Source organism: Microcebus murinus, chromosome 19 (genome assembly GCF_040939455.1).
Source record: "Microcebus murinus isolate Inina chromosome 19, M.murinus_Inina_mat1.0, whole genome shotgun sequence".
Lineage (NCBI taxonomy): Eukaryota > Metazoa > Chordata > Mammalia > Primates > Cheirogaleidae > Microcebus > Microcebus murinus.
The window spans coordinates 39,189,195-39,214,235 of NC_134122.1; the positions used below are offsets into that span (position 1 = coordinate 39,189,195).

General features: G+C 45.2%; 2 protein-coding genes across 2 annotated transcripts in view; both read right to left on the reverse strand.

Annotated features, from left to right (window-relative positions):
* Positions 1-3,870, reverse strand: part of ABCB10 (ATP binding cassette subfamily B member 10) — a 32,967-nt gene extending 29,097 nt beyond the window's left edge. Inside the window, exon 1 of the mRNA XM_012764359.3 lies at positions 3,332-3,870. Within this exon, the coding sequence (XP_012619813.3) occupies positions 3,332-3,761 (430 nt within the window). The 5' untranslated portion in view covers positions 3,762-3,870. The remainder of the gene's footprint in view (positions 1-3,331) is intronic.
* A 16,928-nt stretch (positions 3,871-20,798) lies between these two features.
* TAF5L (TATA-box binding protein associated factor 5 like) overlaps positions 20,799-25,041 on the reverse strand; it is a 31,345-nt gene continuing 27,102 nt past the window's right edge. Inside the window, exon 4 of the mRNA XM_075995449.1 lies at positions 20,799-23,461. Within this exon, the coding sequence (XP_075851564.1) occupies positions 22,664-23,461 (798 nt within the window). The 3' untranslated portion in view covers positions 20,799-22,663. The remainder of the gene's footprint in view (positions 23,462-25,041) is intronic.

Sequence of the window (25,041 nt, forward strand, 5' to 3'; positions counted from 1 at the left end):
AATCCCACAAATGCCAACATCCACATTGACTTTAATATAAATATAATGACTTCTGAGGAAATCATATGCCCTAATAAGGGCTTCTCATGTTATGAGATTTCCTCATAACATACAATATGTATTTATTATCTGTTTAAAAAGCAAAAAAACCAAACAAACAAACAAACAAAAAGTACTGTGCCAACCAACCCTAGGCTTATTTCCTCAAATCATATATTTATAATTTTTCTATTTGGCCAAACAAAATAGCTCCTCTTCCTAAAATAAAAAGATGTAGAAGCCTGGTGCAGTGGTATACACCTGTAGTCCCAGCTACTGGGGAGGCTAAAGCGGGAGGATCGCTTAGGCCAGGAGTTCAAGATCAGCCTGGGCAACTTAGCAAGACCCCCCATCTCAAACAAAATAAAAAGAAGAGGCACTGACTTGCCTTGTTTAAGGCTGTCCCCACAACATACCAGCATGGCAGGACATGTGATGACAGGGAAATAGTCACAGGATAGGCAGTACTGGGCACATGCAGGCACCTAAACAACCTTCCTGACATCTAGTATTTCCAAAACAAAAGTGGATTTCCTTATTCTTATTGAGTTACACGCAGGAGTGGTGGGCACACCCTATAGTGCTTAGGGTCTCCAATGGCCTCTATCTGGGCCTGGAGGTGTGGTCATTTTTTCCTTCACTTAAGGCTCTGTGTCACAAACATGCTAAGAACTGGCGACAGAAAGATGAATTAGACATAGCTCCTGTCTCAAGCAGCTCACAGTCCAGTGAGAGCCCCTAGTCTCCACTTTTAAAAGAGGAAAAGGGAAGAAAAGATCTTTTACATGAAAATCTATATTCGCCTGGGTGCAGTGGCTCACACCTGTAATCCTAGCACCTTGGGAGGATCTCTTTAATTATTTATTTATTTATTTATTTTGAGACAGAGTCTGTCTCTGTTGCCCAGGCTAGAGTGTCATGGCATTAGCCTAGCTCACAGTTACCTCAAATTCCTGGGCTCAAGCGATCCTTCTGCCTCAGCCTCCTGAGTAGCTGGGACTACAGGCATGTGCCACCATGCCCAGCTACTTTTTTCTACATATTTCTAGTTGGCCAATTAATTTCTTTCTATTTTTAGTAGAGACAGGGTCTCACTCTTGCTCAGGCTGGTCTCGAAATCCTGAGCTCAAAGGATACACCCACCTCTGCCTCCCAGAGTGCTAGGATTACAGGCGTGAGCCACCACACCTGGCCTTGGGAGGATCTCTTGAGGCCAGGAGTTCAAGACCAGCCTGGGCCACAGAGCAAGAGCCCATCACCAAAACAAACAAACAAACAACTGAACAATGAAATAATTCTTTATACCTTAAAGAAACCAAGACACCAGCTAAGCTTCCATAGCCAGTGGCAGATGAAACGCAGCCACTCTAACTGCTGTCTACCTGGCACAACAACTCTAAACCCCAAATCACTCTCTAGAAGGATCCTCTCTAAAGCAACAGATTTGTTCTGGTTTTGCACCTGACAACCTCACAGGCCCTCTTGCAAAGCCCTTTCATTAAAGTCGAAGGTTTATCTTTGTTTCATTGACATTTCTCCCCACTAAGCTGGAATCCCTGGCAGGAGCAGGGACCATGTATTTTTCTGCCAATGTAACCCCAGGCCCAGCACATAATGAGGGCTCCACAAATTTTTATAGAAGGGAAGAAAATTTAGAGAAATCTCAAAAACTTTTAGATCTTACAAGGACCTCGCACTGAAACATTCTTCCAATTATGGCTAAAAATGAAGAACTATAGAGAATTGTTCTGGCCGAGCGTGGTGGCTCACACCTGTAATCCTAGCACTCTGGGAGGCCAAGACAGGGGGATCATTCAAGGTCAGGAGTTGGAAACCACCCTGAGCAAGAGCAAGACCCCATCTCTACTATAAATAGAAACTAAATGGCCAACTAATATATATAGAAAAAATTAGCCGGGCATGGTGGCGCATGCCTGTGGTCCCAGCTATTCAAGAGGCTGAGGCAGTAGGATTGCTCAAGTCCAGGAGTTTGAGGTTGTTGTGAGCTAGGCTGACTCCATGGCACTCACTCTAGCCTGGGCAACAAAGTGAGACCCTGTCTCAAAAAAAAAAAAGAAAAAGAAAAGAAAAAATTAGCTGGGCATGGTGGTGCAAGCCTGTAGTTCCAGCTATTCGGGAGGCTGAGGCAGTAGGATTGCGTGAGCCCAGGAGTTTGAGGTTGCTGTGAGCTAGACTGACGCCACGGCACTCATTGTAGCCTGGGCAACAAAGCGAGACTTTGTCTCAAAAAAAAAAAAAAAAAGAAAATTGTTCTGTTTATTTGAATTTTGTTTCTAAAAACATGCATTTAGAGGCTGGGCGAGGAGGATTGTTTGAGCTCAGGAGTTGGAGACCAGCCTGAGCAAGAATGAGAGCCTGTCTCTACTATAAATAGAAAGAAATTAGCTAGACAACTAAAAATATATAGAAAAAAATTAGTTGGGCATGGTGGTGCACACCTGTAGTCCCAGCTACTTGGGAGGCTGAGGCAGGAGGATTCCTTGAGTCCAGGAGTTTGAGGTTGCTGTGAGCTAGGCAGATGCCACGGCCCTCTGGCCTGGGCAAGAAAGCGAGACTGTCTCAAACAAAACAAAACAAAACATGCATTTGGATTTCTTTTAAAAATTACTCAGTTACAATTTAGTTGGGTTATGACCTAGCTTCTCAGAGCTTGTATAGTTTACAGATCACTGACTGGCCGGTGTTGGCTGTTCTGAACAGAGTGCAGTTAACTTCCTGCTTACCATTCACAAAGTCAATAGCACTTAGACTTGTCTAGATTGTTTTGCTTTGCGTTGTAAAAATATTGTTCACTGCTTGATAAACTTGCCTGAGGCAAATGTGGTTTTAATAGAGTGTAAATGCATAATAACAAAATAGGCATATTTTTGGCTAGAATTTTTTAAAAGGAAAAAAAAAAAATCTCATTCTGAGAATGCTGCCAACACCAAAACAGATGCTCCCATAAGTTGGTGACAGAACAGACCCAAAGATTCCAATAATGAGCTACTGCACCACTTGTATAACGCGTGTCAGCAAGAAAACACACACACAACAAACCTTCCAACAAGTCCCCAGCTAACCTGAAATCTTGACAATGCTACTCTGAGGTGAGCTCCCTGGCCAGCACTTAGGGTCAGAGTTCCTGTAAAGCCATCCCACCCCTCCTTCGGGGTTACGGGTGGCCCGAGAGCGCAGCGGTGACAGGCTCCGCGACAGTGTCCCCTCTCCGCAGGCCCAGGACTCCGTGCGCGGTGGAGCAGGAGCCCGGCGGCGGGGAGGAGGGCCTCACCTGCTAGCCTCCGACGCTCGGGGTAAGCCAGCCCCAGGAGTTTCCGGGCCTCAGAGAGCCCGGCCGTCGCGGGGCGCAGCCGCCGGTCGTCCCCGGGAGCCGCCGCCGGCCCGCGCCGCCAGGCCTCGTCCCCCGCCCGCGCAGCGGCTGCGGGACCGCCCGGGAGCCCGGAGCGCGGCAGCGGGGGAGCGCCGGGCCGGGCGAGCACGCCGCACCTGCAGGTGCCAGGGGCCCGAGCCCACGGTCCCAGCAGCCGCGCCAGACCCGCGCCGCCGCCCGGGCCGCCGGGACCCGCGATCCTCCCGCGGCGCGCGGCCCCGGCACCCCCGAGGAGCCCCGCGCCGACTGGCAGCGGCAGGGAGCCGGGGGCGCGGGCGGCCGGGCGCCCCGGCACGAGTAGCCGCAGCGGCCAGGCAGGGGGGCAGCGCATGGCGCCGCGTCCGACCCGAGCGCCTCAGCCGGCCCGGCGCGCGGAGCCCGAGCACCTCCCGGCCCGGCCCCGAGCGGAGGGCGTGGACGCCGTGGCGCCCGCCCCTCGCGGCCGGCTGGCGCTCGCCTTATCGGGCCGGCGCCCCCAGCCCATCCCCGTCCGCGCGGCCCGCACGGGCCCCACCCTGCGGGCGGCGACCCGGATCCCGCGCGCCACGCTCCGAGCGCCCCCCACCGCCCACCGGCCGCGGAGCACCGTGCGCGCCGCCGGGAGCGCGCCTCGGAAAAGCCAGGGGCGCTGCTGCGCCTGCGCACTGCTGTTCAGGGAGCTTTTTCGCGCTCCTCCGTCACTTTGGTATGAACTTGGGAGCGGCGCGAGACCTTTCTCACGCCGGCGGACTCGCGGAGCGTGCGGACGCGACCGCACGGACCCCGGCGCGGGGATGGGCCGAGGACGGCGCAGCTAGGGCCCCGGCCACCGGGCAGGCGGCTCTGTCGTCCCGCGCGGAGCACAAGGCTGAGGTGCGGTTCCGCAGGGCGTGTGGCGAAGGCGGCCGGAGAACAGTGGGGCGGGCACCTGAGAGGGGTCCCTGTCGCCGCGTGAGCAGAGGCCGAAGCCGGAGTGCGGTGCAGGTCGGCACACGCGCGTGGGAAGACGAGGACGGTCTCAAAGCTCGCCGGGCGCTGTGGCGACCTCGTAGTGGGGGCGTGTGTGCCTGGGGCACAGTGGGGACACCGGCCCGGTTCTTTCCCAAGTCGTGGTTGAGGAAGGTGGGTAGGTTTTTATTGACTCCTATTTTTACTGGCCCTGGGCGGAGGTGCTCGCCTCAGTTGCAAAAATTATGGATTCACAAAACAAAAACAAACAAAAACCTCAATAATCAGCATAAATATTGAGGTGCAAAATTTTTAAAAAATAATGCAAAAAATCCATAGTAAGCAAAATGTCAAATTTTAAAATGCAGGCTCCACTCCTGAACATGCACAGTCCTGCCTCTCATCCTAATCCCACCCCTAGAAACTTTATTTACAAAAGCTGGCAGTTAGCAACTGCCTTTAGTTTGCTAATCTGACTTTTTAAAAGTTTGCATTACGATGAATTTTGCCTTATTTGTCTTGATTACTGAGACTTTTTAGCACCTCCTTAAATTTTGTCCCCAAAAGAATTCCTCAAGTATATGGTCCTAGTTGGGCCCTGGCAGATAAGGAGTGAAAAGAATGAAATGACAGATAGTGTAGGGTAAATCGGGCCTCAGATGCACCTGTGAAGTGAGAGGTGAGCCTGTCCTCTAAAATCCAACCTCTTAAACCCTGGGGATGTGGAGTCCCTTCACTCCCACCCCCCAGGTAACCACAGTTTAATTTAGCCTCTCATTTGTGCAGAAATTCTAGAACTGAAGATGTGATGTGAAGTCAACTACACTGATCTGTGAGTAGGAATGTTCTTTTTGGGAAAGATTCTGAGGTGACTTGTGAAAAGAAGAGTGACAGTTCCTCATCATGCATTGAGCTATGAGCCCACCTGAAGAAGTGACATCCTCCCAGTTGAAGACAAAGTGACAATTTTAACACAAATCTAACCTTCCTCTTATTTTGTCTTTCCCCTTTTCCCAAAAACACTTGCTCCTTCAATGGTCAGGAAATGTGGGACTGGCCTTCACTTCCTGCCTTCCCCAGTGTGGTGTCTGCCCCACTTTTTCAGCCTGCCCTCTCTGAGGCCTGGAGTGAACAGGAAAATAACTCAAGTGTAGCTGATTAAAAAACAAAAACCGTTATTTACATTTCTAAAGATCAGAGAAATAATCTGAAAGTAATTATTCCCAACTACAACAAAAATGTCAGGTTTAAAAAAAATCCCACCCAGTTAATCATATTAATATGCAAGGCAAGAAATTTTATTTATTTGGTGTTTTCTTTTTTGAGACAGAGTCTCGCCTGTTGTCCAGGCTAGAGTGAGTGCCATGGTGTCAGCCTAGCTCATGGCAACCTCAAACTCCTGGGCTTAAGCAATCCTGCTGCCACAGCCTCCCAAGTAGGTGGTACTACAGGCATGCGCCATCGTGCCGGGCTAATTTTTTTCTATATATATTAGTTGGCCAATTGATTTCTTTCAATTTATAGTAGAGATGGGGTCTCACTCTTGCTCAGGCTGGTTTCGAACTCCTGACCTTGAGCAATCTGCCTGCCTCAGCCTCCCAAAGTGCTAGGATTACAGTGCCCAGCCTATTTATTTATTTTTTAAAAGACTGGATTTTAGGCCTGGGGCGGTGGCTCATGCCTGTAATCCTAGCACTCTGGGAGGTGGAGGTGGGAGGATCACTCAAGGTCAGGAGTTGGAAACCAGCCTGAGCAAGAGTGAGACCCCATCTCTACTATAAATTGTCTATTTAAAAATAGAAAGAAATTAATTGGCCAACTAAAATATATAGAAAAACTTAGCCAGGCATGGTGGCGGATGCCTGTAGTCCCAGCTACTTGGGAGGCTGAGGCAGGATTGCTTGAGCCCAGGAATTTGAGTTTGCTGTGAGCTAGGCTGATGCCACAACACTCTAGCCTTTGCAATAGAGTGAGACTCTGTCTTAAAAAAAAAAAAAAATTAGTAAATAAAAGACAGGGTCTTGCTCTTTTTCCTGGGCAAGAGTGCAGTGGTGTCATCATAGATCACTGCAACCTCAAACTCCTGGGTTCAAGAGATCCTCCTGCTTTAGCCTCCCGAGGTGGCAAGATTATAGGCATGAGCCACCCAGCCTGACCCAAAGCAAGAATTCTTTACTAGCATAAAGTCTACAGAAAATGTCCCTGGCTATTTAACATACAATGAAGAATGGAGTGGGGAATGAATATTAGCAGAAAGACTACCTGGGCTTACGTAGTCATCATACAAAAAATAAATAAAAATTAAAATAAAGGACTCTGGGAGGCCGAGGCAGGCAGATTGCTCGAGGTCAGGAGTTCGAAACCAGCCTGAGCAAGAGCGAGACCCCATCTCTACTATAAATAGAAAGAAATTAATTGGCCAACTAATATATATAGAAAAAATTAGCCGGGCATGGTGGTGCATGCCTGTAGTCCCAGCTACTTGGGAGGCTGAAGCAACAGGATTGCTTGAGCCCAGGAGTTTGAGGTTGCTGTGAGCTAGGCTGACGCCACGGCAATCACTCTAGCCTGGGCAACAAAGTGAGACTCTGTCTCAAAATAAATAAAGGGAAGAAAGAAAGATGTCCTACTTTAAAAACTATATATATATATATATATGTATATATATATGTATGTGTATATATATATATGAGTTATTGCTTTGCATTGCTATTACCTTCTCTGCCCATTTAAAAATAACTTTTCAGGCTGGGCGCAGTGGCTCATGCCTATAATCCTAGCACTCTAGGAGGCCAAGATGGGCAGATTACTCAAGGTCAGGAGTTTGAAACCAGCCTGAACAAGAGCGAAACTCCATCTTTACTAAAAATACAAAGAAATTAGCTGAACAACTAAAAATATATAGAAAAAATTAGCCGGGCATGGTGGCACATGCCTGTAGTCCCAGGAGGCTGAGGCAGGAGATCGCTTGAGCTCAGGAGTTGGAGGTTGCTGTGAGCTAGGCTGACGCCATGGCATTCTAGCCCAGGCAACAGAGTGAGACTCTGTCTCAAAAATAAGTAAATAAATAACTTTTCACTGCCTCTTTAGAAATTAGAATAAAATTCCTCCTTTCAGGACATTTGGGAAAGCACAAAGCAAGCTGCTTAGATGCGAGTGGATTAGTAGTATAAAATACCAGAGCAGAAAAGGCTCTTGGCAGAGGTGTGACTGAACCAAGAGGTAAAATGTAGCCCTTTGTGAATAGACCCTTAATAGGTTTAGGGGCCATCAGGTGTCGAATTCAAAAGTAACATCTGATGCAACTTGAGAGCAGTTGGGATAACTTCAAGAGCATTCCACGTGCAGGTGCTGGTCCCTTGGAAAGGGCAGCAAAGGAGGACCATGTGGACCACAGGAAGGGGCACATGGCACGCACAAGAAGCAAAACAAAGGCTTCCTGGCTTGTGGTTTGTGGTGTGATGCGGGGAGGTCATTTGAACCTTAATTAGTACATTTCCCTTTAAGTCAAGGTTGTGGCTCATTCTGTCAAGGACAGGGTGTCAGGATGGTGGCTGAAGATGAAGCATGCAGCTCAGTGAAGCACACACCAGCAAAGGCCTGGATCCACTTGGAGCAGAAGTGCATTGTAAATTCCTATGAAGAGATTAAAATGGAAGGTTCTGGTAACTTACGTGTGCTTAATAGTGAATTCTGAAACTAACTTAGCAATATGGCATGGGCATTGCACTTGATCAGTGCAGTGTATAGGTAGGAGACTTCAGCATCTTCAGCTTTTACAGTCTTTCACCTTCTTCCAAAAGAGCCCAAAGAAATGTTGTTATGGGTTAATTGTGTTCCCCCACAATAAGATTTCTAGGACTTTTGAAGATAGACTTTATTTTTAGAAAAGCTTTAGGTTCACAGCAAAATTGAGTGGAAAGTACAAAGAGTTCCCATATTCTCCTGTTCCCCCAAACCTAGCCTCCCCTACTATCAAATGTACTCTCAGAGTGGTACATTTGTTACAAATTGATGGACCTACATTAAAATGTCATTATCAGTCAAAGTCCATAGTTTACATTGAGATTCACTTGTGATGTTGTACAGTCTGTGGGTTTGGACAAATGTATCCACCATTATAGAATTATGTATCCACCATTGTATTAATAGTATCATACAAAGAAATTTCACTGCCCTAAAAAATCTCTGTGTTTTGCCTGTTCATCCCACCCTTCCCGGTAACCCCTGGCAATCACTAATGTTTTTATTGTCTCCATGGTTTTGCCTTTTCCAGAATGTCATACAGTTGCAATTATATACTATGTAGACTTTTCAGATTGGCTTCTTTTACTTAGTAATATGCATTTAAGTTTCCTCCATGTCTTTTCATGGCTTGATAGCTAATTTTCTTTTTAGTGCTGAATAATATTGCGTTGTCTTGATATATGCACTCAGTAGGATATATCAAGTGTAAGATATATAAACTCAGTAGGTGAGTTTATCCACTCACCTACTGAAGGACATCTTGGTTGCTTCCAAGCTTTGGCAATTATGAATAAAGCTGCTATAAACATCATCATTTGTGCAGTTTTTTGTGTGGGCATGAGTTTTCAACTCATTTGGGTAAAAAACAAGGAGTGCAATTGCTGGATTGCATGGTAAGTAAGTGTATGTTTGACTTTCTAAGAAACTGCCAAACTGCCTTTCAGAGCATCTGTACCATTTTGGATTCCCACTGGCACTACATGAGAGTTCTTGTTGCTCCACATTTTTGCCAACATTTGGTGTTGTCAGTGTTTTGGACTTTGGCCATTCTAAGAGGTGTGTCACTTCTAGGAATTTAAGCTACATATATACTCTTACATGTGTAAAGTGATAAATATATACAAAGAAAGTCACTGACGTATTATTTATTAATATAATAGCAGAAGACTGAAGTAAATTGTGGTAAGTCCAGGCAGTGGAAGACTCTGCCTTCCTCAGAATGTGGCAGCTTTACAGGTGCCATCTTGGCACTATACCATAACATGTACAATGAAAAAAAAACCAAGGTTCAGGACTGTGTGCATAATGTGCTATATATGTGTAAAAAATATACATACATACATTCACATATTCTCAAAATAACTTTGGATAGATACACAAGGAACAGTGGTTGCATTGGGAGAAAATGGCTGAAGTATAAGGGCATGTGTCCTTTTGTAGAAGTTTTTTAAAAGTTTCTTATAAAGAGGGGACTCACTGTATTGCCCAGGCCAGTCTTGAATTCCTGGCCTCAAGTGATGCTCCCACTCAGCCTCCCAAAATGCTGGGATTATAGGTGTAAGCCACCATGCCCAGCCAAGAACTAAAATCAAAACAATTTATCAGGCAGGCTTAGCAAACACTTCAATTCAGCACATGTCTGAGTACCTATCTTGTGCAAGTCCAGCCTCTCTGTCACTGAAAAATGGAGGCCCAGTTGAACAAACCTAGGTGTGTGAGATATTCACCCTCCATCAAACGGGCCTGATAACCTCTTCCAGGGCTGGGTGCCATCTTCGAACAGTTGGAGAGCTTAGTAGTGCTAAACATAAAGACATATTTCAGGCCGGTCGTGGTGGCTCACACCTGTAATCCTAGCACTCTGGGAGGCCGAAGTGGGTGGATCACTCAAGGTCAGGAGTTGGAAACCAGCCTGAGCAAGAGCGAGACCCAATCTCTACTATAAATAGAAAGATTAATTGGTCAACTAATATATATAGAAAAAATTAGCCAGGTATGGTGGTGCATGCCTGTAGTCCCAGCTACTTGGGAGGCTGAGGCAGCAGGATCGCTTGAGCCCAGGAGTTTGTGGTTGCTGTGAGCTAGGCTGATGCCACGGCACTCACTCTAGCCAGGGCAACAAAGCGAGACTGTCTCAAAAAAAAAAAAAAGACATATTTTACATTAGCTCACAGTTTCTGAACTACACTTAAACATTCTCATCTTTGTGCAGAACACTGCACCCATAGATAGGATGCTGTGCTGTACCATGCAAACTGCCAGGAGTATTTAAGGTATTTATTTGTTAATAATAGGCTAGATTCTTGGCATTGCTTTTCATAGGAATCTCTTGAACTGTTGCACACACAAGCAGCAGGCCCATCTTGAGCCAACATTGTTGATGTTCAACCTACAAAGATTTCAATCCGATGATGTTGAGTCCATGCTCTGAGCAAGGCACCTGTTAACTGAAAAATGGAGGTATCAGGTGAATTTCATCTCTACCTAGTTTATCACTGTATCTTTGGCATCGAGCACAATGTGTGGCACACAGTATAGATTCTATAAGTGGTAGCTTTTATTATTCACTGCTTCCTTCTGTCTACTCCCTCCAACCTCTGAAAATGTCCCAGAGCCCAAGAGTCTATTAGCATTTTACTATAGCTTGGTTTTGGTTTAACACTGATTTTAACCAAAGAGCCAGTCCTGCTGCCCCACTACGGGACGCCACAGGAAAGAAACACCTGGCACAGAGTGGGGAAATGTACTTCCTCCTCCTCCTCAAGGGGTTCACCTTTCACCTTCTTCATTCTCCAGAAAGCGAAAGGATGCGGACAGCGAGGGGGCTATCTACAGGACCTTCAAGAAGCAATGTACTAACAGTTGGCTGTAAGACTATGTCGTAGGAACATGAAGCCCTGGGAGAATAAGGCAGAACACATAGGAAACGGGAAGGGAAATTAACTCCTGGCCTGCCTCCAATTCATTTAAATATTGCTCAGAGCTCAGCAGAGCGGGATGAGAGGCACTGGCAAGAGGCTGTGCTGCTGTTAATGAGGGAATCTCAGGTGTCCTTATAATGGCACTGTTCTGGATTGTGGCTCCGCTGGGCACGCCACATAAATGGAAGGCCATTTGAGGACTCCCCAGCTGCAGTCAGCAGGCCCTCTGTGCGCCTTGGCATCTGCAGCTGGAAGGAAGCCTGCAGCAGCTCCTCTCTGTCCTCATTGTTCACAAGACAGCCATTCGCAGCGGCTGTGGAGCACTGTGTGCTGTGGCAGAACGCCAGGGAGGAGCTGCCTGTCTTCAGAGCCGTGCTGGGGACCGCACCAGAACCTGACCCGTGGGGCTCTGTGCTTCAGGCCGTTGGACCCCACCCTTAACAGAGTCTCAAGTCAGATACTAAGCCATGATCACTATTTGGAAACTCAGCACTGACAGAAAAGACATAAAGCTTGGGCCAGGCGTGGTGGCTCACGCCTGTAATCCTAGCACTCTGGGAGACCGAGGTGGGCAGATTGCTCGAGGCCGAGAGTTCGAAACCAGCCTGAGCGAGACCCCGTGTCTACTAAAAATAGAAAGAAATTAATTGACCAACTAAAAATATGTATACAAAAAATTAGCCAGGTACGGTGGCACATACCTGTAGTCCCAGCTACTTGGGAGGCTGAGGCAGAAGGATTGCTTGAGCCCAGGAGTTTGAGGTTGCTGTGAGCTAGGCTGATGCCACGGCACTCACTCTAGCCTGGGCAACAAAGTGAGACTCTGTCTCAAAAAAAAAACAAATTGGGAAGTGGATGAGAAAAGGGAGGAAGGTAAGAGTGAGCTGAACTTTGGTGTGATGAATTCCCGGCAGTACCAGAATCTAGGATCTTTATTCTTTTTTGAGGATTAAAAAAAAGTTTAAAATTGAAGAGAAAGGTTTCTAATTGAACACCTTCCTGTTCTCTAAGAGGTGTTTTTTGACTTTTCTGTTGTGCCTTTATACAACTAGCCCTTAACGAAGAGGATGGTTGTGAGGTAGATTAAGTGTGCAGCACACTATAGTGAGTTTCTGGCATTTATTTATAGCTTGGTATCTCCCCACATTGCTTTGCTTTATTCTTTTTAGCTCAAAGTAGGAATTGCAGTATTTTGCCCTTTGTATATATACCTATGTTTTTATCCTGAGAGGCCCAAGTGTTTTACCAACATGAACTTATGAGCCACCAGAAAAACTTGTGGGTTAATTCAGCTTTGAACTTTATTTATTTATTTTTTGAGACAGAGTCTTGCTCTGCTGGCTGGGGTACAGTGCCTTGGTATCAGGCTAGCTCACAGCAACCTCAAACTCCTGGGCTCAAACAATCCTTCTGCCTCAGCCTCCTGAATAGCTGGGACTACAGGCATGGCCCGGCTAATTTTTTGTATATATTTTTAGTTGTCCAGCTAATTTCTTTCTTTTTTTTTTTTTGAGACAGAGTCTTGCTTTGTTGCCCAGGCTAGAGTGAGTGCCATGGCGTCAGCCTAGCTCACAGCAACCTCAAACTCCTGAGCTCAAGCAAGCCTACTGCCTTAGCCTCCCAAGTAGCTGGGACTACAGGCATGCACCACCATGCCCAGCTGGTTTTTTCTATATATATTAGTTGGCCAATTAATTTCTTTCTATTTATAGTAGAGATGGGGTCTCGCTCTTGCTCAGGCTGGTTTCAGAACTCCTGACCTTGAGCAATCCACCTGCCTTGGCCTCCCAGAGTGCTAGGATTACAGGCGTGAGCCACCTCTCCCAGCCTAATTTCTATTTTTAGTAGAGATGAGGTCTCCCTCTTGCTCAGGCTGGTCATGAACTCCTGATCTTGAGCGATCCTCCTGCCTCATCCTCCTGCCTCGGCCTCCCAGAGTGCTAGGATTACAGGCATGCACCACCACGCCCGGCCTCAACTTTGTTTTATAGATAGTTGTAAACTTAGAAACATTGGTAAACCCAGTAATAGTGGCTTAATCAAGAAATAGCATTTCAAAACAATTTTGAAGAAACTTTTAAGAAGCATAAGTCAATTTTTAAAAACATTGAAAGAAACTAGAGCAATTCAAAATACAAACTTGATGCATTAAGTTAATATTTGGACCATCTTCCAAAAAGTACATACTTAAAAGTCCTGCACGGGAGAAAAAACATCATGGTGTATTGTAAACAAACAAACAAACAACCCCCCCCAAATGTCCTGCAGGAAGTTGAGTTGAATTCCCCTCATAGTCAGGAGTCCAACTGCTGTTTTGCCCCATGAGTATGTAGCTCTTGCTTGTCACACGTTCAGGTGCTCGTTTAATAAGCATTTGGGTGCCAATGACAGGCCAGTGCTATCATTTGGAGGCTGTACCTTACCTTTTCAGTTCTTTTGGTAACAGCTTTATTGAGATCTTTATGGGCATGCTTTATTATTCCCCCCATTTAAAATGTACAACTCAATGGTTTTTAATATATTCACAGTGTTGTGTAAATATCACCATAATCAATTTTCATTACCTAATTGTTTTCCTCTTGGCAAACTTATAGGCTTTTCCGTATTTTTAGTAAGAGACATGTCAGACTTTTTACTTAATATTTTTATTTATTTATTTATTTTACTTTATTTTTCTAGAGATGGGGTATTCTGTCACCCAGGCTGGAATGCAGTGGCCTGGTCATGGCTCACTTTAGCCTCAAACTCTGGGCTCAGGTGATCCTCCAGCCTCAGCTTCTTGAGTAGCTGGAAAAACAGGCATCCACGCTCAGCTAATTTTTAAAAAAATTTTTTGTAGGGATGGGGTCTCACTGTGTTGTCCAGGCTTGAACTCCTGTCCTCAAGTGATCCTCTCAGGCATGCACTACTGTGCCTGGCTCAATTAATATTTCTATGTTATATTTTAACACCACTTGATTATTAAACTTTAAACTTCTTATCCTGATACTTAATTACTAGGAGACATCTATTTTGGGTTTCTGATCACACAGGACTGTAGTTTAGCAGTCAAGCCAATCCGTTCATGTAAATATCTAAGAATTACTCTTTATCTTGGTATTTTTTAATTTTTTTGGAGACAATCTGTCTCTGTTGCCCTGGGTGGAGTATAGTGGCATAATCATAGATCACTGCAACCTCAAACTCCTGGGCTCAAGCGATCCTCCTGCCTCAGCCTCCCAAGTAGCTGGAACTATAGGTGAGCACCATGATGCCTGGCTAATTTTTCTATGTTTAGTAGAGATGGGGTCTTGCTCTTGCTCAGGTTGGTCTCAAATTCCTGAGTTCAACTGATCCTCCCACCTCGGCCTCCCACAGCGCTAGGATTACAGACGTGAGCCACCGCACCTGGCCTCTATTCTTTACTCATAAGAGCAAAGAAGAAGTTTCTAGAAGACCTCTTAAACCTCTCCAGTTTGGATTAGGCCTGCCAATCATCGAAGTGGTCCCTGACAAGGGATAGTCAAATTGGCTTATAAGTTGAGATCAGTCCTCCAATGCTGACACTGCTGCTGCCCAGTAGGGGAAGGTGAGACTGGAGTGAACCACAGTCTTTTCTACAAGAGTCGTTGGCAAGTAGTTGGAATTTGAAGTCTTGCAAATAAATGTGATGGCCATAGAGTGTAGAGGAGATGAGAGTTTAGGCTTATGCCTTGATATTTGCTAAAATTTAGAGGTCAGAAAGGAACAGGCAACAATGGACAAAAAAAAAAAAAAAAAAAAGGAGAGGGTAGTGTCCCACAAGCCAAGAGGAGAAAATACTTTAAAGTAGGGATTGTCAGCTGTACTGATGCTTCTGACAATTCAAATAGTGTAAGGATTAGGGGTGTCCACTAGAGTTGGTGAGGAAGGGGCTGACAATCTTAGCACCAGCAGTTTTGGTTGAGTAATGGAAATAGTGTTAAAATGGATTGAATAGTGGAAAGTTAATGGAACCACAAATAGGAACACTTCATTTACGACAGGTGACACATCATAGCAATGGAGAAAGAACAGGCATTTTACCACAGTTGCTAAGATAATTAGCAATTTCTAAGAAAAAATTGAAAATGGACTCCTACCTCATTATGCACAAAAATCAATTCCAGATAAATTAAAGATCTGAATGTGAAAGACAAAACTATAAAGTATTAAAAAAAAAAAAAGAATATCCTTGGGACCTTGAGACAGGAGGAAATGTCTAAAAAAAACAAAAGCACTATCCAAAAAAGAAAAGACTGATTAATTTGAAAAAGTCTGTTAATCAAAAGACATCACAAGAAGCATGAAAGGACAAGCTACAGAATTCGAGAAGACACTTGTAAACACTAGTGGCAGCAACCTAGTGTCTAGAGGGTGCAATTCCAGCACCTGCTGTGGTGGTGGATGTTCTGTAGCTCTGACCAGTCCTGTAGAAAGTGCCCTGGGATGGGAGTGTCCTGCAGGACCGCCGTCCAGCGGGTAGCTGCCAGCCACTTGTGGCTACTGAGCACTGGAAATGTGGCTAGTACAACTGAGGAACAGATTTTCTTATTTTCTTTCTTTCTTTCTTTTTTTTTTTTTGAGACAGCATCTCGCTTTGTTGCCCAGGCTAGAGTGAGTGCCATGGCGTCAGCCTAGCTCACAGCAACCTCAATCTCCTCAAGCAATCCTCCTGCCTCAGCCTCCCGAGTAGCTGGGACTACAGGCATGCGCCACCATGCCCGGCTAATTTTTTCTATATATATTAGTTGGCCAATTAGTTTCTTTCTATTTATAGTAGAGACGGGGGGGGGGGGTCTCACTCTTGCTCAGGCTGGTTTCGAACTCCTGACCTTGAGTGATCCACCCGCCTAGGCCTGCCCAGAGTGCTAGGATTACAGGCGTGAGCCACCGCACCCGGCTTTATTTTCTTAATTTAAATTAACCACATTCGACTTGTGGCTACCATATTAAACTGTGCATAATTCTAGAATATAGGGAGAACTTTTATAAATCAGCAAGAAAAAAGACATTGGGGGAAAGGGGCAAAAGTTTAAAGACAGTTACTTCATAAAATAAATCTAAATGCCCAATAAACCAATAAAAATTATTCAGGTGTTAATTACTCAAGGAAATGCAAATTTAAAGCAATGAGATACCATTATACACCCATCAAATTAACAAAAGTATAAACACCTGACAGTACCAAAGTGTTGATAGGGACATGGAGCATCAGGAACTCTGGTGAGAATGTAAATTTGAAATCAGTTTGGAGAAAGATGTGAGATTATTTAGCAAAGTTGAAGAAAGGCAGAGTCAGTGTACCCTACGATGTTGAGTGAAAAAAGCAAAAGCAAACTAATTTCTGCAGAATGATTCTATATATATTGAGTTCAAAGTCAGACAAAACCCAACTGTATACTTTGTGTATACATATAAATGCTTGCCAGTGGTAGCCCTCTCACAACCACGGGAAAAGCCAGCTTGGGAGGAAGCCAGCCACAGAAGAGAGCAAAGCTGCACACAGAACACAGGTAGGCCCTCAGTGAGGTGTACGTGAGACCCACCTGATCTCTATTATGTGAACCAATAAAATGCCTTACTTTAAAAACCCACATGCAGTCGGATTTCTGTGCCCTGTAGCCAAAAGCACTCTAACAGCTATTCCCAAATTAGCACAAGCCCAGACCTCTCCTGAGCTCCAGGTATGTCTATCCAAGTGCCTACTTGGTGTCTTTACTGGGTTCTCTCATAAGCACTTCAAACTTAAGAAGTTCAAACTGAACTCTTGGTCCAGGCGTCCTCAAACTACGGCCCACAGGCCACACGAGGGTGTTTTTGCCTGTTTTTTTACTCCAAAATAAGATATGTGCAGTGTGCATAGGAATTTGTTCATAGTTTTTTTTAAACTATAGTCCGGCCCTCCAACGGTCTGAGGGACCCCTGTCTTGGTCCTTCCCCACCAAACCCCCTCTTCTTCTAGTTATACACCACAGGGAATGGCAATCCAACCCACGAGCTGCTCGTGGCAAAAAGATGTGGGCCATCCGTGAGTCCTCGTTTCTTTCCCCCTGTCCAGCCCAACGCAAAAGTCCAGCCAACTCAGCCTTGAACGTGCTCATCGGGTCTGCCCATTCTCTCCATTTCCACTGTGGCCCCTAGTCCATGCTGTCCTCATCCCTTCCCTGTATGGTGGTCCTTTTTTTTTTTTTTTTTTTTTTTTGAGACAGAGTCTCACTTTGTTTCCCAGGCTAGAGTGAGTGCCGTGGCATCAGCCTAGCTCACAGCAACCTCAAACTCCTGGGCTCAAGCAATCCTCCTGCCTCAGCCTCCAAAGTAGCTGGGACTACAGGCATGTGCCACCATGCCCGGCTTATTTTTTCTATATATATTAGTTGGCCAATTAATTTCTTTTTTTTACTTTTATAGTAGAGACGGGGTCTCCCTCTTGCTCAGGCTGGTTTCGAACTCCTGACCTCAAGCAATCCGCCTGCCTCAGCCTCCCAGAGTGCTAGGATTACAGGCGTGAGCCACCGCGCCCGGCCATTTCTTTCTATTTTTATAGTAGAGACAGGGTCTCACTCAGGCTGGTTTTGAACTCCTGACCTTGGGTAATCCACCCACCTCGGCCTCCAGAGTGCTAAGATTACAGGCGTGAGCCACCGGGCCCAGCCGTACGATGGTCTTACACAGCCTCCTTTCTCTCTCACTGTCCAATCTTTCCAAATCCATGCTTCTTACCACTGCCAGTGACTTAAAAGAAAACCAGTAATTATTATGATTGTTTTTATAGAGGTGGGGGTCTGGCTATGTTGCCCAGACTGGCCTTGAACTCCTGGCCTCAAACAATCTTCTCACTTCAGCCTCTCAAGTAGCTAGGATCACAGGCACAATCCACTGCACCCAACTCAAAATCAGTAATTATTTTCTAGAGCATAGCAGTAAGAAGAAAGGGCTGTGGAGCAGGACAGATGGGATAGTTACGTATTGCTGCATAACAAATCACTCCAAACCTCAGTGGTTAAAAACATTCATCAACTCACAGCTTCTGTGGGGCAGGAATCCAGACATGCCTTAGCTGGGTGCCTCTGCCTCAAGACCACTCCTGAGGCTGCAATTAAGGTGTCAGTCAGGGCTTTAGTCTCATCTCCCATCCAAGTACTCAGCAGGCCTGACCCTGCTTAGCTGCCAAGATCAGACAAGACTGGGTGCGTTCAGGGTGGTATGGCCGTAGACATTTGGTCTCATCTGAAAGCTCAACCAGTGCAGGATCTGTATCTATGCTCACTTGAGCGGTTGGAGGTAGGATTCAGGTCCTCATGGGCTGTTTGCTTCATAGGGCAGCTGGGGTCTCTCATCAGCTGTGCCCTGCAGTGCTTGGCACAGACTGGGCTCAGTAAGTGCTATTACCCTGATGTTGAAGTGGGATTCCGGTTGTGAATGTACTCTGTCCTCCTGTTGCCAGTGATACCAAGGTGGACATTGGACTGCATCACTGCCCTGTTCCTTCAGTGGCTTCCATTCCACTGAGGATAAAAGCCAAACTGCTGATGGTGCTCAGGCCCTGACAACTACCCAAACTTGTGCTATGCTGTTCTGTTCCTTACACTGCCTCCATCCCACTGGCCTTTCTTGAGTGCACCAGTCTCTTTCCGATTTGGCAGTCTGAAGCATTTAGATCTGCCTGGCTATCTTCTACTTATCCACCAGGTCTCAGATTAATTATTACTTCTCCAGAGAGGCCTTCCTTGAATACTTATTGTAAATTAGATCCCCTGATGGATTCTTCCATAGCATCCTGTATTGCACTTGCTATAGTTCGAAATTTTATCTTTATACTGTTATTTGATTAATATTTGTCTCCCTCTCTAAACTATAAACTCAAGCCAGGGACTCTATCGGTTTTGCTTACCACTGTGTTTCCACTCACTAACACAATGTCTGCTCATAGTAGACATTTACATAAAAAGTTGTCCTTCAATGAATCAATCTGACAAGGAACATTTGCATTCCTTAAATTCTATAATCGAGATTTTCTGTGGATCACAAAGCAGTTTCAGAGTCACTTGGCTGCTATGTAGGTATTAATAATATATAAATTTTTGGTGTGGGCTGGGCATAAAGTATGCAACTGAAAGCCAAATTGAAATACAGACTGTTTTAATCCATATACCTAAATATCAATTTGAGCAATAGCAAAATCAGAAGACTGCTACTCAATACATTTTTATGCAACCAAGACATTTTAAACATGTAAATAAAACAAATGAAAAATGTCACAGTCATAATCCTTAGACACTGGATCCTGAATATAAAAACTTTAAATGGTTTCCTATTTCATTACTTTATCTTAATTTTCTTTCCATTTGGCTAGTCTCCTGCTGGATTAAAATTATAGTCAGATTTTCTGAGCCTGTCATTCTAAGAAATTTCAGCTGGTTTTCTTCAACACTTCCCCACCTTATTTGTGCAGAGATTTTTCCTTGTGGTTCAAAATAAAGGAATATTCTGAAGTTTCCTTCAGTCATATATTGCTCAGGTTTGTTCTTACTGCCAGGTCCTGCTCCCGCTTGTTGCCGCTCATTGATTTGGCAGAGGGAAGCATGAGCCTCGCGATGACTGCTGACCTCAGTTCCCTCTTTACCTGGTACTGCAGGAATGGAGGGAGACAGCAGTGAGGACCAGAGCATGAACTCTGCAGCCAGAATGCCCACTTTAGTCTGGCCTCTCCACACACCGGCTGTGTGATCCTTGGCAAGCAACTCCATCCCCCGGTGCCTCAGGCTCCTCACTTGGGAAATGGGGATAAAGATACACTCACACTCAAGGTCAGGAGTTCAAAACCAGCCTGAGCAAGAGTGAGACCCCGTCTCTACTAAAAATAGAAAGAAAGCAATTGGCCAACTAAAAAAATATGTATATAAAAAATTAGCTGGGCATGCCTGTAGTTCCAGCTACTCGGGAGGCTGAGGCAGAAGGATCGCTTGAGCCCAGGAGTTTGAGGTTGCTGTGAACTAGGTTGATGCCACGGCACTCTAGCCTGAGCAACACAGTGAGAGTCTGTCTTAAAAAAAAAAAAAAAATACACTCACCTCAGATGGTTGTTAAGGAGATAAAATAATTTTCATAAAACTCTTGGAGTAGTTTTTAGCCCATAGTAAGTGCTATCTATATGCTTATTAATTCAATTATTTATATTTACATTGAAATATAAAATTTTTTTTCTATCTTCAGGACTATACCCTCTTGCTACAACATGAAGATACTGAAACTACAGAACATATCCAAGATATGTGACTATTCCATGTTGGGTGTGGGTAGAACACAGAGCTTTGCTGGGCTTTGGGGATTTCACCTACAAACGGTGCTATTGCCAGCCCTGCAGGGCCTCTGGGAAGATAATAGCATCCACAGACACACACACACACACACACACACACACCCCTTCTAATACTTCTAGGAACTTGGGGGAAGTTATATAGAACAGTCTATAAAGTCAAATCACCTCATATCAAAATTAGTTCATAAAAGGAAAAAAAAAAATAAAGGCAAGTGTGCAGGTCATTAATTGAACTGAAATCACAAAGCATGGACATGACTGGTGACACGAAGACTAACCTAATACAGTTTTGTGTTTAAGCAAGGAAATTCTGAATTAACACACACACACACACACACACACACACACACACACACACACACCCTTTCCAAATCACCCTAAATCAATGCTACTTACCCTTCTCAGAATAATTCAGTCCAACTTAGGAATTTCATTGTTTTTAATAATATACCACAGAATATAACCTAAGAGCTCATTTATTACAGATAAGAACATATTTGAACTCCAGGCTTTACCCCCAGAATGTTTGGAAGGTGCTGTCAGGCTAAGTTACCAAAGCATCCTTTTTAAAAGGTCCCAAATGTATGGATTTTATGAATAAGAAATATTTACCATTAATTAGCATCCTAGGCTCAAGTAAAACAAACATTGGCACAGAATTCTAGAGTCTTCTCATTTAGTTTCCCGATGGTTCTTTGTGTCCTTGCCAGAAAATTATGTTTTGAGGTACACTTGATTTTGAATGAGTCCTTTTACTGGAATTGTTTAAGAAACAGTTTGAGTTTATTAAAAAACCCTGTTCTTATGCTGCTTAGAGAGTTGATAAGGGGGTCTTTAAAGGAAGCTGGGAAGTAGGACATTACCAAATGACTCTAGATGGTAAAATACATGTCTCCAGTCAGCAAGTGTCAATCTTGGATGTAAAAGAAACAATAGGAAATGCCATCAATAATCCAAGTGAATGCTAAGGGGAATCATGGTTCAAAGTAAGCAGAAGAGAACATAGGACCAGATAAAAATGCACCAGAGTTGAGATGCATACCATCCCAAGACAGACCACACACTCACCTGTCCTCAGAGTTTAAATGAGATGCCAACACTGTTTTTTGGTTTTTTTTTGAAACTAAATGCATTTTAATAGAAAACAAAATACAAAATAACTCTTCTCAGAAAACAGAAATATTTAATCCTTTTTCCACAAATTAGAACTTCCTTTATGGTCAGAGCGTAGTTTGATATGCGTGCGAGCATACTTACGATCGTCCCACCAAGTGTTCGCTAGACTGGAACTGCAGTGCAGGAGGCGGGAGCAGATCACCGCAGCAGAGAAGGATGACAAAAAAGCTACACCGCTGAATGGTCATTTGGAAATTCCACATTTTTCTAATATTATCTTGTGACTTTTACTCCAAATTATTCTTTATCATAATCTTTCTTTTGAGGGGAGAGAATTACTAATGGAAGTGCAGCCATGAGAAGAACTGTCTTTCCCACCATCACTGCAAGAGCCCAAGAGCCCGAGTTTTCTCAATCAAACCCACCCACCCACTTCCAGGAACACGTCAACTGGGGTGACCAATCTGTCACCCAAAATTTCCCTTTCTCCCAATACACTGTGCTACCAAATTCTCTGAATTCCCTGAACCTCAAAATTCCAAGTATCGAAGCCAGTGCCAGGAGTCAAACCTGAAAGATAAAAGCAGAGAAGGTCCCCTCTGCCAGTGCTAGGTTTCCTCTTCTCAATAATAATAATAATTATAATTATAATAACAATAATAAAAAAATCCTGGTTCTCTGTAATTGCGGAAAAGGAAAGACTTTTCGCCAGGATCATCCCCTCCCCTTTCCTAGTTCCTGTCCCCACATCCCTCCACCAGTAAGGACTTCCCTTCTGCCTGAGGGCTGGACCCCAGGTGACACCTCTGCCACATTGCTTCTCCTGAGAGTGCTCTGCAACCACCCTCTGACCACACCCGGCCCTGGGTGGGGCGGAAGGGAAAAGCGAGACAGAGACAGGAAGGTGCTTGCACGTGCAAGAGCACAGCAGGGTCTTGGCGAAAACCAGTGATCGGCCTCTGGAGCATCCTAATTCGTGATCTCGTGTCCACTCATCACTGCCTCGCCTCTGCCCCAACCCCAACCCTGGCCTTCCATGTTGGGGGGCTGAGAGAAGAGGGGCCTGTCTGGGATGAGGGCCCAGGAGGGAGGGGAGAAGGGGGGCTCTTTCACAGTCAGTCAGTGATTCAATCTCAGCTTGTGGAAGGACTGCAACGGGAGGCCTTCCCCCACTGCCCCAGTCCGTTCCAACAAAGAAAAGAATTAATGTTCCTGATTTTCTTGTGTGATTCCAGTCACCAGAAGAAGGTTGCAGGCCATGAACTGCACACTCAGGACGTTGCTCATCTGCCCGGTGTACACGCCCACGAGCTCGCTGGAGGAGCCGTCGGCAGGCACGCTGCAGTAAGTGTTCCTGATGTCCCAGACGCGCACCGAGTTGTCCATGGAGGCAGAGGCGACCAAGCCACTGTCCGGACTGAAGGTGAGGCTGGTGATATTGTCTGTGTGGCCTCTCAGTTCTTTATAAAGGGTCCCAGAGGCCAAGTCCCACAGCTTCAACCGCTGGTCCTCGCCCGCGGACGCCAGGTACTTACCGTTGGGGGAGAAGGCAAGGGAGAGCACGGGGCCACGGTGGCCGGTGAAGAGCCTCACCGAGTTCCCCTGCTGGGCGCTCCACAGCCGGACGGTCTTGTCGGTTGAGCCGGTAGCTAAGTAGTTTGAATTCGGGTGGAATTTGACACAGTCCACATCTGCCAGGTGTCCTGCATATATCCTCAGCGGGTACGTCCGATCAAAGGACCACAGCCTGGCGGTGCGGTCGTGGGACCCGCTGGCGAAGTACAGACTGTACGGGCTGATGTCCAGGTCCCACACAGGATAGGCATGTCCTTGGTACAGCACAGTGTTGGTGAAACTCCCCAGGTCCCAGTATCGGATGGACATGTCTTCAGAACAAGAGAGCAACCCTGAGCTGTCTGCAAGGAACCTCGTGCTGTACACTGGTCCACAATGTCCCCGCAGTATCTTCATCTCTGCGCCTGCATTATCCTCCTCATCATCCTGGGAACATCGGGGGTGGGTGGGAAAGCAAACACACACAAGAGAAACAACGTTCAGTGGTCTGACACGGGAAATGAGACCAGGAATAAAAAAAAAAAAAGAGAACAGAAGCTGCTTGGGAACTAGCATCTACCCCAGAAAACGACAACAGTCATGCCCTTATAGGTCACCCCAGAAAAATAACGCATAACTGCATAATTGAATATGAAGTCTCGTACAAGTTACAAGCTACTTTCCTTTAATTCATCTTGCAGCTAAGACTGTATCAGATTAAAAGATATAGAAATGCAAGGCTATTATTATAGAATAATGACTGGGACCTTACTCTTTGGTTGACGATAACACACATTTCAAAATCTGATAAAAAAGTAGCCTGTGGTGACTTTCATTGTTAATTCTGATGTATGTCATTTGGAAAGATTTACTTTTGGATTTATGTGAAGTTCTTAGATTCTTTTATTTATGGGCATTGTCTTCATTGGTCACTTTCGGCTCCTTTATAAGCCATATTGCTGTTTCTTTTTTTTTTTTTTTTGAGACAGAGTCTCGCTTTCTTGCCTAGGCTAGAGTGAGTGCCGTGGCGTCAGCCTAGCTCACAGCAACCTCAAACTCCTGGGCTCAAGTGATCCTCCTGCCTCAGCCTCCCGAGTAGCTGGGACTACAGGCACAAGCCACCATGCCCGGCTGATTTTTATATATATATATATTAGTTGGCCAATTAATTTCTTTCTATTTTTATGGTAGAGACGGGGTCTCGCTCAGGTTGGTTTTGAACTCCTGACCTTGAGCAATCCGCCCGCCTCGGCCTCCCAGAGTGCTAGGATTACAGGCGTGAGCCACCGCGCCCGGCCCATATTGCTGTTTCTATTCCACTTGAAAAAATTCTGCCACACTCATCACTCCCACGACAGGGGTTAATGATGGAGGCAGCAACACACGAAGGCAGATGTGGTCTCACTTCAAGATTAATACAGAACTACTGGAGTTGTTTAGCCAAAATAAACTGAAATGCGTAAGAGTCAACAGTAAGCTAGAAAGATGCGGTTGTCCATAAATCACACCCTCCTTCTGCCCCATGATCAGCCACAAACTGCTGGCTCCCCAAAAGAAATAAGAATAAAGTTTTAAAATAGTGACTTTCTGGAGGGTCTCAAACATTTTCCCCAAAGTTACAAAACAAAGCATGGATTCAGAATGGCTTTAAACAAAGCTAAGCAACTCATGTGATGCTTGGAAATAGTTTTCTGCGTGTGAAGACAGAAAAGACAACAGCCACCCCCCGGGCACTGACCAGTGCACTGACTGCTCTCAAAGTCCACTTTCCCTTCTCTCCCTCACAGACAGCTCCTCACAGCTGCAGCTCTCTATTCTGGAATTCATGAATTACAAAGGGTTTTATTTATTTTTTCATTTTATTTTTTACAAAGGGTTTTAATTAAACACTAGAAGAAAGGAGTAAGATGAATATTTGTGAACCAATCAACTTTGCTAACTCATTGTGGGAGCCTCTGGCTCTTATATAGGAAAAGGGCACCCTTTTGGGAGGGATCCTTTTTTTCTACTTGAAAAATACTATATTC